Source organism: Peromyscus leucopus, chromosome 5, assembly GCF_004664715.2.
Source record: "Peromyscus leucopus breed LL Stock chromosome 5, UCI_PerLeu_2.1, whole genome shotgun sequence".
Lineage (NCBI taxonomy): Eukaryota > Metazoa > Chordata > Mammalia > Rodentia > Cricetidae > Peromyscus > Peromyscus leucopus.
Window position 1 is genome coordinate 74,896,769 of NC_051067.1, and position 20,088 is coordinate 74,916,856.

The 20,088-nt window shown below is 51.6% G+C and overlaps 2 protein-coding genes across 2 annotated transcripts; both read right to left on the bottom strand.

Moving 5' to 3' along the window:
• Positions 1-265: 265 nt before the first annotated feature.
• Positions 266-14,249, bottom strand: Il27ra (interleukin 27 receptor subunit alpha). The gene is given in 17 exon segments (XM_037206034.1): positions 266-669; positions 770-863; positions 992-1,082; positions 1,429-1,554; positions 3,251-3,265; positions 3,268-3,369; positions 3,372-3,407; positions 3,484-3,585; positions 7,270-7,458; positions 7,549-7,638; positions 7,641-7,731; positions 10,872-10,945; positions 11,048-11,204; positions 12,338-12,492; positions 12,576-12,733; positions 13,725-13,842; positions 14,074-14,249. Coding segments are annotated over 17 exon segments (1,884 nt in total). The 5' UTR covers positions 14,183-14,249; the 3' UTR covers positions 266-492.
• Positions 14,250-14,337: 88 nt separating this feature from the next.
• Positions 14,338-16,652, bottom strand: Rln3 (relaxin 3). The gene is made up of 2 exons (XM_028858656.2): positions 16,413-16,652; positions 14,338-14,981 (listed from the first exon to the last, which is right to left on the bottom strand). The coding sequence occupies exons 1-2, from the start codon at positions 16,597-16,599 to the stop codon at positions 14,743-14,745; spliced, it is 426 nt and encodes a 141-aa protein (XP_028714489.1). The 5' UTR covers positions 16,600-16,652; the 3' UTR covers positions 14,338-14,742.
• Positions 16,653-20,088: the final 3,436 nt, after the last annotated feature.

A 20,088-nucleotide genomic window follows, 5' to 3' on the forward strand; every position in this document is an offset into this window, starting at 1 on the left:
GCAAGGGCAGGGAACCAGGCTGTGGTATTCTGCATGCAAACAAGGGCTCTAACTGCTCAGCCGTCTCCCCAGCCCCTGGAATGTGCCTTTTGACGTGGAATTCCCTCCTGGTTTGCTGCTCAGAAGTCGATCTTCCTAGCATCAAAGGCTGTGGCTGCGTGAGATGACACACACCTGTGATCCCAGCACCGGGGATGCTGCAGCAGGGGGATCACAGGTTTGAGACCAAGACTCTGACACAGTAAAGAAAACAACAACAAAAGGGTTGGGCCAATGAGAATATTAATTCTTCCACAGCAACAAAAAGATGTCAATGGTGCCGAAGCTAGAAAACAGAGTCGGTTGGGCATGGCGGCACAGCCTTTAATTTCCGTTCTTGGGAGGCAGAACCAGGTGAATCTCTGTGAGTTCCAGGCCAGCCAAGGCTACGTAGTGAGATCCTGCCTCAAAAAACTAAAAATAAAAAAGTCTAACCCAAGATAGGGACACAGGCTAGAACCTGGGGGCTGGAGGCCCAAGGCCCAGCTCCTCTGGTGTGGGTAGGAAGTGTTTCTCATACCCAGAGTGAAGCGGGGCAGAGGCTGGAGGGGACTCAATAATGGGCTCTAGCTCCATTTCCTCCACTTCCAGGATGGGTCCGTCCTTGGGTGGCTGGGGCAGGCTCACCTCCTGGGGAGACCGAGGCCGGGAACTCAGTAGTCCTCCCCTCCCACCTGCCCCAGCATCCTCCAGTTGGAGAGTGGCGCTCCCCCAGTTAGCATTTTCTCACCTTTATGTAAGGCTGCCCGGAATTGCTGTTGGCAGGGTCGGGAACCCTCTCCCAGATCCACTGGGGAATCAACTTGTGTCGCTGGCGGGGGCACCTGGCCAGCAGGGACCCAGTGGCAAACATGTTGCTAGGATCCATGAACTTCCTGAGCCCCAAGGCCACCCATCCAGGGCCTAGCTGCTGAACCCACCAGGGTAGAGGTCCCATATCTGACGGTCTTACCTGGTGGTAGCCAGGCCCAGGCCACAGCCCATCAGGATCAAGCCCCACAGGGACAGGACCCAAGGCAGAATCTTCCACATGATCCCATTATCTGTGGGTGGGGAGAATAGGTAGGACTACACCGCCTTGAACAAGGGGTCTGGTCATGGGCGGGGCTGAAGGGGCAGCCATCATGAAGAAGGGGCATAGGGTATGCTGACAGGCATGGGCAGGGTCGGGGAGACGCTGTTCCAGATGTAAATTGCTGGCTAATAGAACAGCATTTAGAAGAAGCAAAGTGTCCTGAGGCAGACTTGGGGTGTGGTCCTGGGTTCCATCCTCAGTACTATCCTATACACATCCTCTCCATTAGAAGGCTCTCCACCATTGAAACCCACATTAGGACTTCAAGACACCCCTGCCTGGAGTGGGCAGGCAGCCCCATCCCCACCTCATACCTGGTAGGTGAAGCCAAAGGCTGGGACCTGGTGGGCCCTGCCCTGCAATGGTGGACACCGTCACCCACAGCTCGAAGGAACCCCAGTGAAGGCTGGGCAGAGTGACCGTCTGGGTATTACAGCTCACTGAAGGACAGGAGCAGAGGAGTTGGGGGGGGGCAGTAATCATGCCCTGGGGACTTTGCACACACCCCTTCCTCTGTGCGACTTTCCATGTGGCTCTGTCTCCGTCTTCTTTATTTATTTATGTGACACTATTTTCTGGGTCGCTTGTCCATAAGCATTGCCATGGCACACATGAGGAGGTCAGGGGTCATTTCTCACCGCCCATTCCACCATAGGAGTCTTAGGCTTCGTGGTAGGGGCCATCTCATAGCTCCTGGTCTGTAAATTTTGTCCAGTATCACACTTCCTTAACCAATCTTCTGACCCCTCATTTAAATGGACCCTGATTTTGTGCACAGCTCTAACCGCCATGTGGCTGATTAGATGCTAGCTCAGTTGTCTGTGCCTGTGAATCTCCTACTGGGGAGTCAGCTGCCTGAGTGATGCCCCCCACGCACAAGGCCCTGAGTTTGAACCCCAGCCCTGAGGAGGGAAGGGAATTGTCAAGGGCACTGTAGTGTGCGCCTGTCAGTCATTCCAGTTTCTCAGAACGCAATTTCCAGGTCGGGTTGAGATCAAGAGAGACCCTGTCTCAACGAACAAAAAATTCAAGTTTCCCAAACCTACTGTAACCACGTGTGCACAGTATTCGAGAAAGCTGCACTTTCTGAATGGGGAGCAAGAGGGGGTGCTGATGTCCCTGGAGTGTCCCCATGGTGACTCAGTTACTATTTCCTCAGTCTCTGTGTGTGATGGGGTAAGTGTGGAGGTCACGTGGGAGTTGGTTCCCTCCTTTGACCGTGTGAGTCCTGGAGATTGAACTCAGGTCATCAGACTCAATGGCAGGAGTATTAATTTGGTGAGCCATTTCACAGGCCTGTGAGGCAGATTTTGTAACAAGTTCAGATAACTTTTATGGTTAGGAAGAAAAGAATAATGGTTTTGTTTCTTCAATGATGGGGATAAAACCACGGGCCTTGTACATGCTGAACTTTGCTCCGTTGCTGAGCCACACTCCAGACCCTCACTGGGCATTATAGACAGGAGCTCTATGCTGAGGCACTGCCCCAAGCCAAGAACAATACTTTTAAAAAGGAATCTGTTCTTTTAGATTTTTTTCTTATGGGTACGGGTGTTTAGCCTAAATGTCTGTCTGTGCACTACATGCATGCAGTACCCATGGGGACCTGAAGAGGACACCAGAGCCTCTGAGACTGGAGGACAGAGACTATGTAGGTGCTGGGAACCGAACCCCGGACCTCTGCAAGAGCAGTCAGAGCTCTTAACTGTTGAACCTCTCTCCAGCCCCAGGAATTTGTTATTACAGTAAAATATCTCAAGGGTAGCAGAAGGAAATAAAAATCACAAGCAATCCTACAAGCCCTGTTAACACTGAGAGAAATTTTTCTTGGCATATTTGAGTCTTGGCTTTGCTCAATGCTGGGCCTTTTTACCAAAAACAAAGCCATCTCAGAACCTGTGATCCTTTTTATACTTTTCACTTAATGAAATATGACAGGTATCCATCACTGTCAGCGAAGACACACTGGAGCCTTCACCTTTAATGTCTCGGTAAGCTTTTCAGCAGTAGCCAAGACTGTTATTGTCCTCTGGGAACTTGGTGACATAGAATTCCCAGGTGCGGAGAAGGTAGAGACAGGGTAGATGACAGGCGGATCTTGGGGATAGAGGAAGGAACAGGAGGCAGGAAGCTCACCATTCATGCAGACGGTGGGGAGTCTCTGCCCTGCATGCACACGGTATAGTGAGCAACCTGGCCTCGGAGCTTGTGTCTTGGCACCTCTCCCCATGCCACAGCAGGTGTCCCTGAGGGTCATCCTGGAGTCGCCAAACTGCTGGGCCAGCAAGGGGTGCTGTGAAGAAACGCAGTGTGTCAGCACCTCGTGCAGTTCCCTAAGACCCAGCCGCACCCTCAGTGACACTTCTCACCTAACTCCTCGGTGAATCCCCAAACTGAGGGGGCGGCAGCTAAGCCCTCTGGGAAGACCGCAGTCACTGTAATTCGATAGGGGACCCCTCCTTCGAAATCCCCTGGAGGGAACAGGAAGAAGAGAACATTTTTACAGCTGGCTCTCCCTCCCCAGGGCAGAGCTCACTTACAGGAGCTGTCACTGGGGCCCCTGGGGGGACCGAGACTGAAGGGAGAGAAAGCAAGCTGTAAACAGCACAGGCAGGCGAGTCCCAGCTGTGTGCAGTGACCTGAACCTGTGGAGCCCTGAGGCTGGACTGCCAGAGAGACCCTGCCTCCGAAAACTAAAGAGCGGGACTGAGGGTGTGACTCAGTGGGCAGAGGGCCTGCCTGGCTCCCACAAAGCCCTAGTGAGGTCCTCAATAAAAGTGACATGTCTCTCGATCACTGAGCCGTCTCTCCAGACTCTTACTTCATTTTTCACACAGGGTCATACTATATAGTCCTGGCCAGCCTTGAACTCACAGAGACCTGTCTACCTCTGCTTCCTGAGTGCCAGGATTAAAGGCACTGGTGTAGGGCCGCATGCCCGTCATCCCATCACTTGAGGGGCAGAAACAGGAGGGGCAGAAGTTCAGGAGCATCATTGGCTAGTGAATTCAAGGCCAGCCTGGGATACAGAAGAGTATTGGGGTGGGGGTGGGGTAAAACTAAAGTAATATCTGGGTGTAGCTTTACACACCTTTAATCTAAGCCAACCTGGTCTACACAGGGAGTTCCAGCCAGGCAGGGCTGCACAGTGAGACTGTTTCAAAAATGAAAACAGGATTAAAGGGCTGCGTGACGCATCCAGAGAGGTGGCTCTGGGCTTAAGCACTGGCTGCTCTTCCAGAGGACATAGGTTCAGTTCCCAGCACCCACATGGCAGCCACAACCATCTGTATGTATGTCAGGGGGATCTAGCACCTTCTTCTGGTCTCCATGGGTACTATTCACACTTGGAAAATATTTTCATTCAGGCAAAGCACCCATATACATAAATAATAATTTAAAAAATCTATGGGGTTAGGGATTTAGCTCAGTGGTAGAGCAAGCGCAAAGCCCTGGGTTCGGTCCTCAGCTCCGGGGGAAAAAAAATTTAAAAAAATTATTTAAAAAGGGGGGGGGATTAGAAACCAGGCATGGTGGCATATACGTTTAGTCCCAGCACTTGAGAGGCAGAGGTAGGTAAGTTTGAGAGTTTGAGGCCAGTCTGGTTAACAGAGTGAGTTCCAGGGGAGCTAGGGTTACACAGAGAAACCCTGCCTCAAAAAAAAAAAAAAAAAAAAAAGAAAAGAAAAGAAAAAAAAAAAAAGAAAGAAAGAAAAAGAAAGAGAGAGAGAAAGAAAGAAAATTAAATAAAACAAGGGCTGGCGAGATAGCTCCATGGGTAAGAGAGCATCCTGTGCTTACAGAGGGCCCAGGTTTGGTCTCCACACCATGTGTATGACGCCAGCTCCAGTGACTTCGGAGAGTACCTGCCCCCGCGTGCACAGACACACAATTAAACTGTTTAAAACCCTTAAGAATAAAACCACACAACACGTGGAGTTGTGAGTCCAGTCTCAAACGGATACATCTACAAACCACTCCTGAGCCTTCGCTCACAGGCACCGAGTAAGAGCCAGAGGGTTGGGAGTTTGCTGCCAGATGTGTCTCCTACTGAAGTTAAAAGCTGCACTGCTGCTCCCGGGCGGTGGTGGTGCACATCTTTAATCCCAGCACTCGGGAGGCAGAGCCAGGAGGATCTCTGTGAGTTTGAGGCCAGCCTGGTCTGCAGAGTGAGTTCCAGGACAGACACCAAAGCTACACAGAGAAACTCTGTCTCGAAAAACCAAAAACCAAACCAAAACAACAACAACAACAAAAAGATGCACCGGTGAAGTCTCACCAGCATGACTGCCCAAATGTGAGCTGAGCAAGGGCAACACCAACAGAGCCAAAGCGGATGGGGAACCCCGCGCGGAGGCCTCAACCCTACACAAAATGGCAGCTGCCAAGGAATGCATGCAGAGAGCAGGAGACAGTCTTTCTCAGGAAAGAGCACATCAATTGGGTAGCCAACACCAGTCAGCCCTGGAAACACACAGGTAACACTATACAGACCGAGCAAGTTGTATTAGGACTACATGTGATAAATATGTGTACATACGGGCTGGAGAGATGGCTCAGTGGTTAAGAACACTAACTGTTCTTCCAAAGGACCTGGGTTCAATTCCCAACACCCACATGGCAACTCACAACTGTGACTCCAGTTCCAGGGAACCCGACACCCATGGCAAAACATCAATGCATATATTATAAAAAAAATAAATAAATTTTGGGCTGGAGAGATGGCTTAGAGGTTAAGAGCACCAACTGCTCTTCCAGAGGTCCTGAGTTCAATTCCCAGTACCCACATGGTGGCTCACAACCATCTGTAATGAGATCTGGTGCCCTCTTCTGTATACATAATAATAAATAAATCTTTTAAAAAATATGTGTACATACACATGCAATAACAACTCATGAAAAAGAGGCCATGAATTTGAAAGAGAGCATGGAGGGGTGTATGGAAGGGTTTGGGGGAGGAGAGGGCAGGGGCAAGTGCAATTCTATTATTATCTCAAAAAAAAAAAAAACTAAAAATAAAATAAGTAGGGGCAGTGGTGGCGCATGCCTTTGATCCCAGCACTCAGGAGTCAGAAGCAGGTGGATCTCTGAGTTCAGGGCTAGCCTGGTCTACAGAGTGAGTTCCAGCACAGCCAGGGCTACACAGAGAAACCCTGTCTCAAAAAACCTAAAATGAAAACAAAAAAATAAGCAAATAAAAATGAAATAAGATAAGTCAGTCCCCAAAGTCGGGAAGCGAGTTTCTGCGGCTGGGTGTGAGAATGGAGAGCAGAGCTCAGCCTTCTTCATTGCTGGTCAGGGCTGTTCCTGAGGGGCTTTGATTCTCCAGCATTTGTCGTCAGGAATGCTGCTCCTCAGTGACTACAGTGATTTTGCCCCAAGGCCAGGTAATAAAATTACCAGTACAGAGAGGCATGGACACAGGCCTGCACTGAGGACACTCCTCTCAAGAGAGTCAGGCTCCTGAGGAGAGCCCTGCCTCTAAACCGCTGTGCCTACAAAGTGGGCCAAAGAAGGAATGTTCCAGAATCGTTATCCAGTGCTCTTCTCTCTCTTTCTCCCCTCCTTCCACATGCCCCCTCATTCCTCGTACCTTTGGTCTTCCTGTCTCCTCTTCCCCTCCCTCCCCTCCCTCCCCCTCCCTCCCTCCTTCCCTCCCTCCATCTTTCCCTTCCCCTCCCTCACTCTCCCCCTTCCCCCCTTTTCCCCCCTCACCCAGGCTGTCCTAAAATTAGTAAATAGTGATCCTCCTGCCTCAGCCTCCTCAGTTCAGATGTAGACCACCACGGGCTGGGACTCCTCTCTTTCCATCCAGTGCACACACAAGCTCCAGCATCTCACTTCCGTTTCTCCCCGACTGCCTCATTTTCTTCCTTCATACCTGAGACATTCGTCCAAATATCAGGCCTCAGTCTAGAAGCCTGTGGTGGCGTCTGGAGTTTTCCCCCATAATGCTACAATCTGAACCTTATCTGGCTTCCTGTGTCAGCATGTAATCCCTCTCTGGCACAGACTCCCACCAGGGCACCATGGAGAAATCGACCCATAGAGGCAGCACCATGTTCTGGGTGCTGCAAAACTGAGCTAAAGCAATCTCTATAAGTGTCCAGCCCCGGGTACCAGGAGATGGGATCCCAGGGGCCCCAGGGCCTAACCTGGTAATGAAGTGCTGAGGTTTTTGGTGGGGAGATGGATCCAGCTGAGCTTGTCCAGGCTGTCACCATCTCGAGCCCAGTCCACCACATACACCCACGGTTCCCTGGTCCCTTGTCGCCAGGTCACCAGTAGCCCTGGCCTCCCATCAATGCTTCTGACGACCACATCATGGGGGGCAGATTCTGGAGCTGGAACAGGAGGAGACATCTTGACTGTCCATTCAGGAAGTCTATCTTGTCCCCTAAGGAATTGGACAGAGGACGTTCACATTGTCTTACCCAAGCAGACCAAAGACAGGTTGGTGAGCAACGGCCCGTTGGTGGTGTTGACAGTGGACACCACAGCCCACTCCATCAGTGCGGGGATGGGGACTTGCAACAAGGGACCTCTTCTTGAGTTGTGGTAACATCTCCAACCCCAAACCAGACTCTGTAAGTCACCTGCACACAGGGTCCTGGGTCCTGAGGTGAGGAGAAGTTGAGGTTAGCATCCCCCCATTTTGTTGAGTGTCCACTATTTATAATGGCAAGACACCTGCTAAGTCAGGCAGTGTGGCAGCATGGGACACCCTGTTTATGGATGTAGACACTGAGCCTCGGAGAAGTTTACAGAGGTTTACAGTGGAGGGCTAGGGAGGGAAAGGAGACACCCCGAGGGTCTGAAATCTAAGGAGCTTGACGTGGTGGCTCATATCTAGAATCTCAGGACTCAGGAGGCAGGGGAGGAGGAGTTGCCACAGTTTGAGACCAGCTTGGGCTACATGTGCCCCTGTCTTAGGAAACAAAAGTCAATGTGTAGCAAGCAGGGTACCGACTTTTCATAGAGATAGCTTTGACTGTGCACTCACGGCCCTGCCCTGTTCTGCTCTCACTAATGCCGGCTTAGGTAGCAATCAGACAAGACTCTAAAAACAAACAAAACAACAACACCTTGGTCTTGGCACTTGAGTGTGTTGACTGGATTTTTTGAAAATGCTCATCTCTAGGTCTGGAGAGGTGCTCAGTTGGTAAAGGGCTTCCTGTGCAAGTATAAGGACCCGAGTTCAATCCCTCACACATGTTTAAAAAGCCAGACATGGTGGCATGCTTGTAACCTCAGCGCTAGGGAGGCAGAGACAGGTGGATCCCTGGGACTCACTGGCCAGCCAGCCTACCCTGGTTGGCAAGCTACAGGAAAAGTAAAAAACAAAAAAAAATCATGGTGGTCGGAGCCTGAGGAAAGATAAGAGTCCTCGGCCTCTTCATATACACACCTAAGCACATACAAACACACAAGCACTGATACTTGTCTTTTTTCAAGATTGTATGTGTGTGTGTGTGCATGAGCATGTGTGTGTTTTGGGGTATGTACACATGACTTCAGTACCCAAGGGGCCAGAGGATTCCCTGGAGCTGGAGTTATGAGCAGCTGAAAGCAACCTGATGTGGGCACTTAGTATCCAGATCACAGTCTCTGCAGGAGCAGTAAGCTCTCCTGAGCCAACTCCCCAGCCCACAAACCTTTATCTTAAATACCAAATTCTTTTCTTTTTATTTTATGTGTGTGTGTGTGTCATGGCACATGTGTGGGTCAGAGGACAGCTTCTCAGGAGTTGGCTTCCTCTTTCCATCTTGTTTAAGTGGCGTCTCTCACGTTTCTGCCACTGTGCTGGTCCAGGAACTAGGGGGCTCTTCTGTCTCCGTCCCTCTCACTGGATGAGTGCTGGGATGCACACCACAACACCCAGCTTATTGTGGCTTTGTTTGTTTGTTTGTTTGTTTAAGATTTATTAGCCAGACATGGTGGCACAAGCCTTTAATCCCAGCATTCTAGAGGCAGAGGCAGGTGGATCTCTGTGAGTTCGAGGCCAGCCTGGTCTACAGAGTGAGTTTCAGGACAGCCAGGGCTGCAGAGAAAGCTTGTCTCAAAATAAAAAACAAAAAAGGTTTGTTCATATGTTTTTTTTGTGTGTGTGTAGGGGTGTTTTGACTGCGTGTGTGTGAGTGTACCCTCAGAGTCCAGAAAAAAGCATTGGATGCCCTGGAATTGGGGCTACAGTTGGTTGTGAGCTGAGGGGCGGGTTCTGGAAACCGAACCCGGTCCTCTGGAAGAGCAGCCAGGGCTGAGTCGTCCCTCCAGCTCCACAGCCAGCTTTCTACACAGTTCCTGAGACTGAACTCTGACTCTCAGGCCTCCCTCGGCCCTCCACCCCTTGTTTCTCTCTTTTCTTTGGAACAGGACGTCACAAATAGAGGACGTCACAAATAGAGCCTCAAACTGAGTGTACAGCAAGGGTGACCTGGAACTGTTGGTCCCCTGGCCTCCTGCTTCTACCTCTCATTGCCGGCACGTCACATCTGGCTCATGCAGCGCGGCAGACAGAATCCATGACCTCAGACATCCCAGGGAAGCTGTACTTCTGGACTGCGTCCCAGCAGGACCTAAGAGCTTTGAAATATTCATGAAAGGCTCCTGCCCTGCTGCACACCCCCGGCTCCCTCCCTTGTGGCTTTGTTACTTCCTCCCCAGTGGAAACTTACAAGGATGGAAATGTGTAATAGTTTAAGTGATTCCAGAAAACTCCAGCAAGGAGCAATGTCTAACACCTTCAACACCACCACTTGGGAGACAGAGGCAGGTGGATCTCTGTGAGTTAGACAGTATAAATGTACACACACATGTACACACATACATGCTTTTACATGCGTGCATGCATACATTTACACACCTGCATGTAAATGTGCATGTACACATACATGCATTCAAATGCATGCACCCCTACATCCCTGCGTGTATGCATGCATACACACACGTGGAACTAAATGGATGGCAGTTGTGTGGCCCCAGGGGCCATATATGTTTTATTCTTTGCAGAGGTCAGCCATGCCCAGCAGACATTAGATGTTCAATAGTGTATTTTTTCATTGCTGAGTATGGAGCCTGGGACCTCACACATTCCTACCTAGTGTTCTCCACTGTTTTATTTTATGTCACGTGCATTGGTGTTTTGCCTGCGTGTGTGTCTGTGTGAGGGTGTCAGATTTCCTGGAACTGGAGCTACAGAGGGTGCTGAGCTGCCATGTGGGTGCTGGGAGTTGAACCCGGGTCTTCTGGAAGAGCAGCCAGTGCCCTTAACTGCTCAGCATCTCTCCAGTCCCAAGCCCCCTTTTTAAATTTTTTTTTTTTTTTTTTTTGCTTTTCAGACTAAGATGCCCTGACCTTGAACTCACTCTGGCTGGTCTTGAACGTGCAATCTTCTTGCCTCTGCCTTTTGAGTAGCGTGGGCCACCTGGAATCAGGAGGACTATGACACCGTCCTCTACCGTGCTGATGGCAGCACCGGATCTACAGCACAAGTGTTACATCTTGCCAAGATGCACTGCGATCATGTCCTGAGTCTACACTTTCATATCTGCTGTCTCCTCCCGGGGACACTAGATTCCACCCAACACCTCAGATCTCTCACGAGTTCATGGTCGGTGGAGACTTCTGCCTCCCCCAGCACGGCAAGAGACCCCTGCAATCCAGGAAGTAACCTCCAGGGGGCAGCAGAGGAAGCCATCGCTGCTTGGGCGTTCCCAGACCCCTGCAGAGAACTAACTACCTTCGACTTGCAGTTTACCTTCCAGAGAAGCAAGGCTGCACCTTTGCCAGATGTTTCACAGACGGTGCCCGATACCCACAGATCTTCAGGAGCTGATGAGGACGAGGAGAAGCGGGGACAGTTAGACGGACACGGCTGCCTGGCCTACGGTGGGCCGAGGCTCAGGAGTGCAAGACAAATGGAGACATCCTCACCCAAGAACGGCGTCAGGAAGGACAGGTCCGGGCTCCACTCGCCCCATGGATATCCGCTCTCCACGCGGCAGCGGCCAGACACCTGGTAGCTGGTGCCAGGTTCCAGGTTCTGCATCTCAACAGGAGTCAGTAGGTCTGTCGTCAGCTGTGGCTCCAGCTGGGAAAAGGATGGGGAAAGTGATGGGGTAGCCCTCTGTGCAGAGACTTCCTCTTTTTCCAATGCTATGATCCGGGGTCTGGCACGGGCTAGCCCTCTAACACTGAGAAGTTACAGTAAGCCCTGGGAGTGTGTGTGTGTGTGTGTGTGTGTGTGTGTGTGTGTGTGTGTGTGCAGGTGTTGATGTCAAATGTCTTCCTATGTAGCTCATTTTTTTTAACACAGTAAATGCATGTTCTTTTTTTTATGATTTATTTATTTATTATATATACAGTGTTCTGCCTGCATGTATGACTGCGGGCCAGAAGAGGGCACCAGATCTCATTACAGATGGCTAGGAGTCATCATGTAGTTGATGGGAATTGAACTCAGGACCTCTGGAAGAGCAGCCAGTGCTCTTAATCACTGAGCTATCTGTCCAGCCTGAGACAAATTTTTTTTAATTTAATTTATTTTATTTTACAATACCATTCAGTTCTACATATCAGCCACGGGTTCCCCTATTCTCCCCCCTCCCACTCCCTCCCCTACCCCCAGCCCACCCCCCATTCCCACCTCCTCCAGGGCAAATCCTCCCCCGAGGACTGCGATCAACCTGGTAGACTCAGTCCAGGCAGGTCCAGTCCCTTCCTCTCAGTCTGAGCCCAGTGTCCCTGCATAAGCTCCAGGATGAGATAAAATTTTTAACTGATCAAGATAGTCATGCAGGCCAGGTGTGGTGGTACACCCTTCAATCCCAACATGGGGGGGGCAGAGGCAGGTGAGTCTCTGTGAGTTCCAGGCTAGCCAGGACCACACAGTGAAAGCTTGTCTCACTGGCTCCCACACTCACGAAAAGATACCCAGGCAGTATCTAGAGGTGGCAAGGAAGCCTGCTGCCCCAGAGCTCAGGAAGCTGAGGCTGAAGGATCGCGGCTTTGAGGCCGGCCTGGCTGGCTGCATGGCCACACAGACAGACTCTCTCAAAAACAAGAAACAAAAGAAAAGGTTGCTTCTGAGGCTGTCTATGTGAGTTTGGGGGGATTCTGTGGCAGGTGCCAAGTGGGCCTGTGCTCTCTAGGACTTGGGGTGCTATCCCACCTACCGGAGATGGGGTGGAAGGAAGCCCTGTCCCAGTCACCCTGTACACTCACCTGGGTCCACTCTTCCTCCTGGCATCTTTTGTACTGGAATTGACAGACGAGAACCTTATGAGTTGGCCATGGGGGTGGTTCCCACAGCACAGTGGCCTCCAGGGGTTCATCCTCAGAAATCTCCACATCAGAGAAGATGGGCATGTCTGGCTTCACTGCAGATAGGAGGCCAGAGTGCACTGAGCTCGGCCCTCCAGCCACCCTCCCACCCCTGCGCCTCACCCTCCCACTGTGTTACTTTGGGTTTCCAAGTTCACAAAGACAGGGGACCAGAGTGGTTGGCCATCTTGGGTCGCCCAGATGAGGAGTTTGTCGGCCATGGTGTACTGTTCCCGGGGAATGGTCACCCAGCTCTGCCTGGAAGGCACCTTCACCTCCTGGGTTCTATTGGAATGGCTGTGAGGAGACATGCAGAGGAGAGACACACGTTGGCACAGGCCGAGCATCCCTGCACCGACTTCCTGCCCTCAGTCTGCTCTGCCGGCGTTTGAAGCCCCTGCTCTATTTCAAACTGGTGTGGCCCTGAGGCAAGTGACGACTTAACCTCTCGATTCCTCTTCTACAAAATGTACACAATATGTGCACATCCTGAAAGAGCTCAACAGTGGCCCAGGTGACCGTCCACACCTGTCACCCCAGCACACCGGAGACGGAAGCAGGAGTGTTGTCAGAGGCAGCCTCACAGAGTGATACCCCTCGCGGAAAACACACCCTCCTCCATCCCTCCTCCCAAAGTCCCTTTCGCTGTCCTCTGCTTAGCCCAACGCAAATGGAGTTTCCAGACACACATCTGCACCCTGCACCCCACCAGGACCAGCTTTCATTGTTGTGATTCCAAACACTAGACCAATTTTGAATTAATTAATTAATTTTTGGAGACAGGATTTCATGTAGCTGAAGCTGGCCACTGATTATGAAGCTGACCTGAGGTTGGCTTTGAACTCCTGACCTTCCTGCCTCCATCTCCCAAGTGCTGGGATTAAGGGTGTGTGCCACCATGCCAGCTTAGACTGGTGGTGTGTTCAAAGAGTGAACTAAACTGCTCCAAAAAGTCAAGCGATCTGCCTGATGTCTGCGATGTAAACCTGCTTCCTAGGACTAAGCATTTTCCCTTTGCCATGTGCCTCCCTCGCCGATGGGCAGAATCAGTCGTGGGAGGCACGTGTCGTCGTTACTGTGGTTTGGTGGGGGAGCACACTTAAAGAGGGAAACTGACTGATGCAGAGTTCATGCCGTAAGGAAGTGAGTGGGACCTGGTTGAGCGTCTTGAAAGTGTGGAAGGAATTCCCAGTAGCTGGATTCGGGGGTCCTCTTAACCAAAGCCAGTTGAAATCCGAGTGGCCACTCCCCGTGCCTCAGTTTCCCCAGACCACTCCAGGTTACTCACTACTTCTGACTCTGGTGATACAGCACAGGTGGAGTCTCCAGGTCGCCCAGAGGTTCCCAGGAGCAGTTCAGGATTCCAAAGGGTCCCACGCTGTAACACTGCAGTGGACCAGGGCTGCCTGTGGGGGCGCAGAGGGCCGGGAGGGCCGCGATCAAGTTATCGGGGCCTAAACAGGCCAGACTGTGGATGCGTCCACTCTCCGGTCCTGCGAGGGTGTGGGACCGGAGCCCAGGACCTGGCACGTGCTGGGATGGCGCAGAGCGATTCCCGGGTCCCTCCCCATCCTGCTACCTCCTGCTGTCGCCTGGTCCCCGCCGCCCTAAAACTGTGATCCCAAACTGGCACTCACGAAGCCTCTCACCCTGGGGCCGCGTCCCGAGCAGCAGCGGCAGCAGCGGCAGCAGCGGCAGCAGCAGCAGCTCCAAAGGCTTGAGGCTGGCAACCCGGGGCCCGCTCATGGCTCCCAGGGACAACAGACACCTCCAGGCCTGGGGCTTGCAGCTTTCGAGAAGGAAGACACCCCGCCCCTGGCGGGAAGTCCCCAAATCCGCCCACCCCCAACAATGACACGCACGCGTGCAAATGCTCGGAACTGAACCTTTATTTTGTGGTGGGAAAGTCTGAGTACTGGGGGCCCCCGCGTCCCCAGCCCTGGGGTCGGCATGCGGAGTGCTTTGGGTTGGAGACCGAAGGGAGAGGAGCAGGGGGCAGGTTACACTGGCCTGGCCGGGAAACAGCGCGGCAATTAGGTCCGCACAGGGCGCGGGTGCTCAGGGTGGCCAGTTTGAATAGGTGGGCACCTGGCTGCAGCCAGGCTCTCTGGGGCTGGGGTTGGGGAGGGGAAGAACTCAGCCGCGAAGATCAAGTTTCTGTTTGGCTAGGTAGGAGTGTGGCCCGGAGCAAGGTGGGAATGGGTTGGCACACCGCGTCTTGGCGGAGGCTTCAGTGAACGCTTTGCGTATAGGAATGGTCGTGAGCATCGCAGGTTGGAGGCACCGCACGCTTCCCCACCCGGGTCCTAGCACAAGCTGCTAATTTGGCTCTTGCTACAGCCCCACTCGCAGCAGCTGCTGGAAAGGCCAGCCAGGACATCTCTGCTGCCCCTCACCGCTCCAGGCGCCCCTTGCCAGCTGGGTCGACTACCATAGAAGGCCTGGGGGGATTTGGTCAGGGCTAGCCACTCGCTGGAGCCCACAGCTTCGTCCAGTTCGCTGGCCAAGTGGTCCGTGTTGGCTTCTGCATCCGGGAAGAAGTCCCCTGCAAAGCGGAGGAAGCGTTAGGGCTCAGAATGTCGGCTCCTGTCTGACCAGGCTATATCTCTGGTCTTGAGGATCGAGGTGGCTGTTTAAAATTTTATTTCCTGCAGTCCTGGGCTCTGTTACCAGTTTCAATACTAAGCCCGACTTTCCTGTCACGGATTTCACGTAGATGAAGGTATGCATTTGGAAGCTAGGCTCCCTAAATTAGAATCATAAATGAGATTACTTTTCTGAGGCTCGGTTTTCTTTTCCACAAAGTGTGTGTGTGTGTGTGTGTGTGTGTGTGTGTGTGTGTGTGTGTGTGTGTGTGTGTAATAATAGCTCCTACTTTCTTTGGTTTTATCACGAGTGGGGGACTTAACGCCAGTAAAAGCACAGTAATCTTGGATACACGCTGGGCCTCAAATGAACGTCGATCATTATTGACTGCCTTGATCGTCCACCACATTAACTTGTTCGGTCCACTCGGTGACAGCCGCTGACCTGTGGCTGCCACCTACTATCCAAATGAGACCGTGGCTCCTCAGTGAGCTTGCGTGAGGACTCACCATTCGGCCCCAGAGCTACTGTTTGAACCCAGGCACGCTCCTGTCTGCACACACATCCATCACCCATGTGTATGTTCGTCATTCACCCATACATCACTCCATCACCACCATCATCTTCCTCCATTTTTGTTTTTTTGAGAACAGGGTCTCAGGCTGCCCTAGAACTCATGACCATCCTGCCTTAGCTGTCCCAGAATGTGGGGTTCTAGCCCAGTGTGAGCCTTCATCATCTCCCTTGCCTCTAAGGAGCTGCACTCTCCTGGCCTCTCCTACTCCAACCACACTAAACTGTCTACCCTGTAAAGAACTCTGCCAGGTCTCACCCACTGTGAATTAGTCTCTGCAAGGGGGGGCAGGGGCAGAGAGTCCAGAAGGTGGCAGGATCGAGCCCTCCAGCCCCTCTGCTCACTAGGCTAAAAACCCTGCTGGCCCTCACCCGTCAGGCACCTCCGGATCAGTGGCACCTCTGCTCCGTGCTTGGAGCCACGCTGCACACAGCCAGGACTCAGGAAAGGGTGGCTTGGTGATTCCCACTGTCCCACTCCTGCTGGTAAACCCAGAATGGCTGGCTTCCAGCTGTCTCAACCTTATAATTGTACCACCCTGGTCTGGGGGAAGCTAAAAGGCCAGGCAGGGGTGTTCCCACTGCATATAGCTAGACAGGAACTCTATTCTTCCACACCTCCCTTTTTTTCCTTTGAATTTTTAAGACTGGGTCTTACCTTGGAGCCCAGGCTGCTCTGAAATGCAGGAAACTCTGCCACCACCTCTCAAGTGTTTGGAAGGTCAGTGTGCACCAGACCTGGCTCATACGTGGCTATGTGCCCACCTGGCCACCTGTTCCAGGTTGATTACCCCCTCCCCACCCCACCCCCACTCACCCAGAGAGTCGTGGGCCAAGATGTCTGCCCTGCGCCATCGTGAGCCCCCGCAGGTGAAGATGACCGCTCGGATGAACTCGCGGCCACACAACTTCACCCCATAGGGCGCTGGCCTCGCATCAGCCTGCAGCTGCAGAGTCCCAGTGAGAGCCCAGGAAGCCAGCAGCAGCAGCCCGAGCGTTGCCATGCTCAACTGAGATGCCTGTGACCGAGGTGCTCCCTCTGTACCACCTCTGTCCCCCCATTTATACAGGCTGGCTCTCAGCCTCGCCCGCTGACCTGAGTTATCTTCCTAGCAGAGGGGAGGTAGTTGGCAACCTGACCTTTACCATCTCCTTGCAAAGAGATAACCTTTCGTGCAGACAGGGTGACATGGCTCAGCTCTCTGTCATCTTCCACACGGAGAAACTCTCGTGCTCCGTCTATTAAATGCTGGGATCATAAGAGTAAGCCACCTCCTCCCTCCCTCCCTCCCTTCCTTCCTTATCCCCTACCTACCTACCTACCTACCTACCTACCTACCTACCTACCTATGTACCTACCTACCTACCTATAGACAGAATCTCCTAGCCTGGCTATCCTCAAACTCTGGCATCAAGATCTCACTGGAGCTGGATGGATGGCATAGTAGATAAGAGGCGTCTTGCCCTTCCAGATGGCCTGAGTTTGGCTTCCTGCACCCAAAGCAGGAAGCTCACAGTTGCCTATAACTCCAGTTACAGGGATTTGACGCCCCTGTCTGGCCTCCTGTGGAACCTGCATGTACACGCTCTACATGTGTGCACATATACAGACATAAACAACAATAAAAAGCACGCCTTAAAGCAAGGTCACTGTCCTGCAGGACAGCTGTGACCCTTGACCTTTCCCCTGGATCCTGGGGGCCAACTCTGCTCCCTGTACTCATGAGGCTGAGGCAGGAGGATTGTGGGAATGTAGAAGTGTGAGATCAACCTGTGCAATATAATGAGACGCTGTCTGAAAATAGACAGGCTGGGAGGCTGAGGGATGCCACAACGTTGGCTGCTCTCTTCAGGGAGCGGACAGGCATTTAGTTCTCAGCACCCACCCCGGGGGGCTCACGATCACCCCGAACTCCAGTTCCAGGGCATCTGATGCCCTCTTCTGGCCTCCAGAGGCATCTGCATTCATATGCTACACATAAACTTGTTCGGGCACACACACATCAAATAACAAATAAATAGATTTTTTTAATATAGTGGTAGAGCAATCAATCCTCATTGCTGAAAAAAAAAATAACAATAAAGACAGAATTCCTACCGAGTACTGGATTAGTCAGTGACTGCACATCCCAGATTGGCCTCCGATTCTGAGTGCTGAGGTGACAGGTGTGACTTTGCTTTAAAATTATTATTATTATTACCAGGCATGACGGCTCACAGCCTTAATCCCCATCACTCAGGAGGCAGAGGCAGGCAGATCTCTGTGAGTTTGAGGCCAGCCTGGTTTACAGAGTGAGATCCAGGACAGCCAGAGCTATATTGTAAGACCCCTGTCTTACAAAGCTCAACTTTTAAAAATTATTTTAGAATTATGTGTATATTTTTACTTATGTCACTGTGTGTGTGCTACATTTACAGGCCAGAAGAGGGCGTCAAAACCCCTGGAGCTGAGCCATAGGGTGTGCTGCTGACGTGACTGCTGAGAACAGAACTTGGGTCCTCTGCACAGGAAGAAAATGCTTTTAGCCACGGGGCTGCCTCTCAGCCCCAATTTACTATTATGGGGTTTTGTTCTGTAGTTCTGGATTGCCTGGAATTTACTGCATACACAGGAATGGCCTTAGGGCTGGAGAGGTGGCTCCGAGAAGCACTGGCTGCTCTTCCAGAGGATTGGGTTCAATTCCCAGCACCCACATGGCAGCTCACAATCATCAGTAACTCCAGTTCCAGAGAATCTGATGCCCTCTTCTGGCCTGTGCAGGTACCAGGCATGCATGTGGTGCATAGACATCCGTGCAGACAAAACACCCGTGCACATATAAAAATCATTTCTTTTCTTTTCTTTTTTCTTTTTTTGGTTTTTCAAGACAGGGTTTCTCTGTGCATTTTTGCGCCTTTCCTGGAACTCACTTGGTAGACCAGGCTCGCCTCAAACTCACAGAGATCCGCCTGCCTCTGCCTCCCGAATGCTGGGACTAAAGGTGTGCGCCACCACCGCCCGACTCATTTTAAAATAAAATAATTAAAAAAAAAAAACAGTCTTGAACCTGTAGTGAACCCTCGCACTTCTGCCCCTGCAGAGAAGTGATTAGTGATATGGTTTTTCTCTTATTTTTTTTTCCTTTGGCGGCAAAAGGGAGAGATGGGAGAGGGTGAGAGAGAATCCAGGGAGAAGAGGAGGGAGAGAAAGAAAGGGATAGAAAGAAGGGAGGAAGGCACACACACACACACACACACACACACACACACACACACACGCACGCACGCATGCACGCACCCACACACGCACACGCACACACAGTTTTCAGGCTTGGTGGCAAGCACCCTTACCCACCCACCCAGCCAGCCCTCCCTGGCAGCACTGCTTTGCTGTGTGGCAGGGTCTCACTCAGCTGCCATGTCTCCTTTGCACTTATTCCGCAGTCTAAGCTGCCTTGACTTTGCCCTCCCCCTGCCTCAGCCTCCACAGAACTCAGCCACAGTGCTTGCTCTGGGGCCGGCTGGGGAAATGTTTGCGGTCAGCCCGTCGGCTCTGATTTGCAGTGTTCGTCAGTTTCTGGCTGATTCCAAGCTGTCAGTGAGATGGCAGCTCGATGTCTTCAAATCTTTCTTTAAATTTTTTTTTTTAATTTTTATTTACTGCCTGGTAGTAGTGGTACACGCCTGTAATCCCAGCACTCAGGAAATAGAGGCAGGCTGATCTCTGAGTTCAAGGCCAGCCTGGTCTACAGAGTGAGTTCCAGGACAGCCAGGGGCTACACAGAGAAACCCTGTCTCAAAATACCAAAAAAAAAAAAAAAAAAAAAAAAAAAAAAAAAAAAAAAAAAAAAAAAAACCTTAAAAAATTCTTTTGGATTTATTTTATTTTATGTGTATGAGTGTTTTGGTTGTATGTCTGTCTGTGTCCCACCCTTCTTGAAGAGGTCAGAACTGGAGTTACAAAAGGCTGTGAGCCCCATATGGGTGCTATCCCAGGTCTTCTGGAAGAGCAAGGACTACTCTTAACCACTGAGTCATTTCTCCAGTCCCAGCATTTCACTTCATTTTATGTGGGTGTCTGTGCATGTATGCCTGAGTATCACATGCATGTGTGTGTGCCTGAGTATCACATGCATGCATGTGTGCCTGAGTATCACATGCATGTGTGTGTGCCTGAGTATCACATGCATGCACAGCCCTTGGAGCCAGAAAGGGTGTCAGAGGCTCTGAAATGGTAGCTGCAGACAGTTTTTAGCCATCATGTGGGTGCTGGGAATCAGACCCAAGTCTCTAGAACAGTCACTATGCTTCTCAACTCCTGACCTGTCAGATTCTTGAAACATTAACGAGTACATCGACTAGCCAGCACTCCAAGGCTATCTGGAAAGAAAAACCCATGAGTACAAATACAGTCATTTAAAAACGTGTGTGTTGCCGGGCGGTGGCGCACGCCTTTAATCCCAGCACTCGGGAGGCAGAGCCAGGCGGATCTCTGTGAGTTCGAGGCCAGCCTG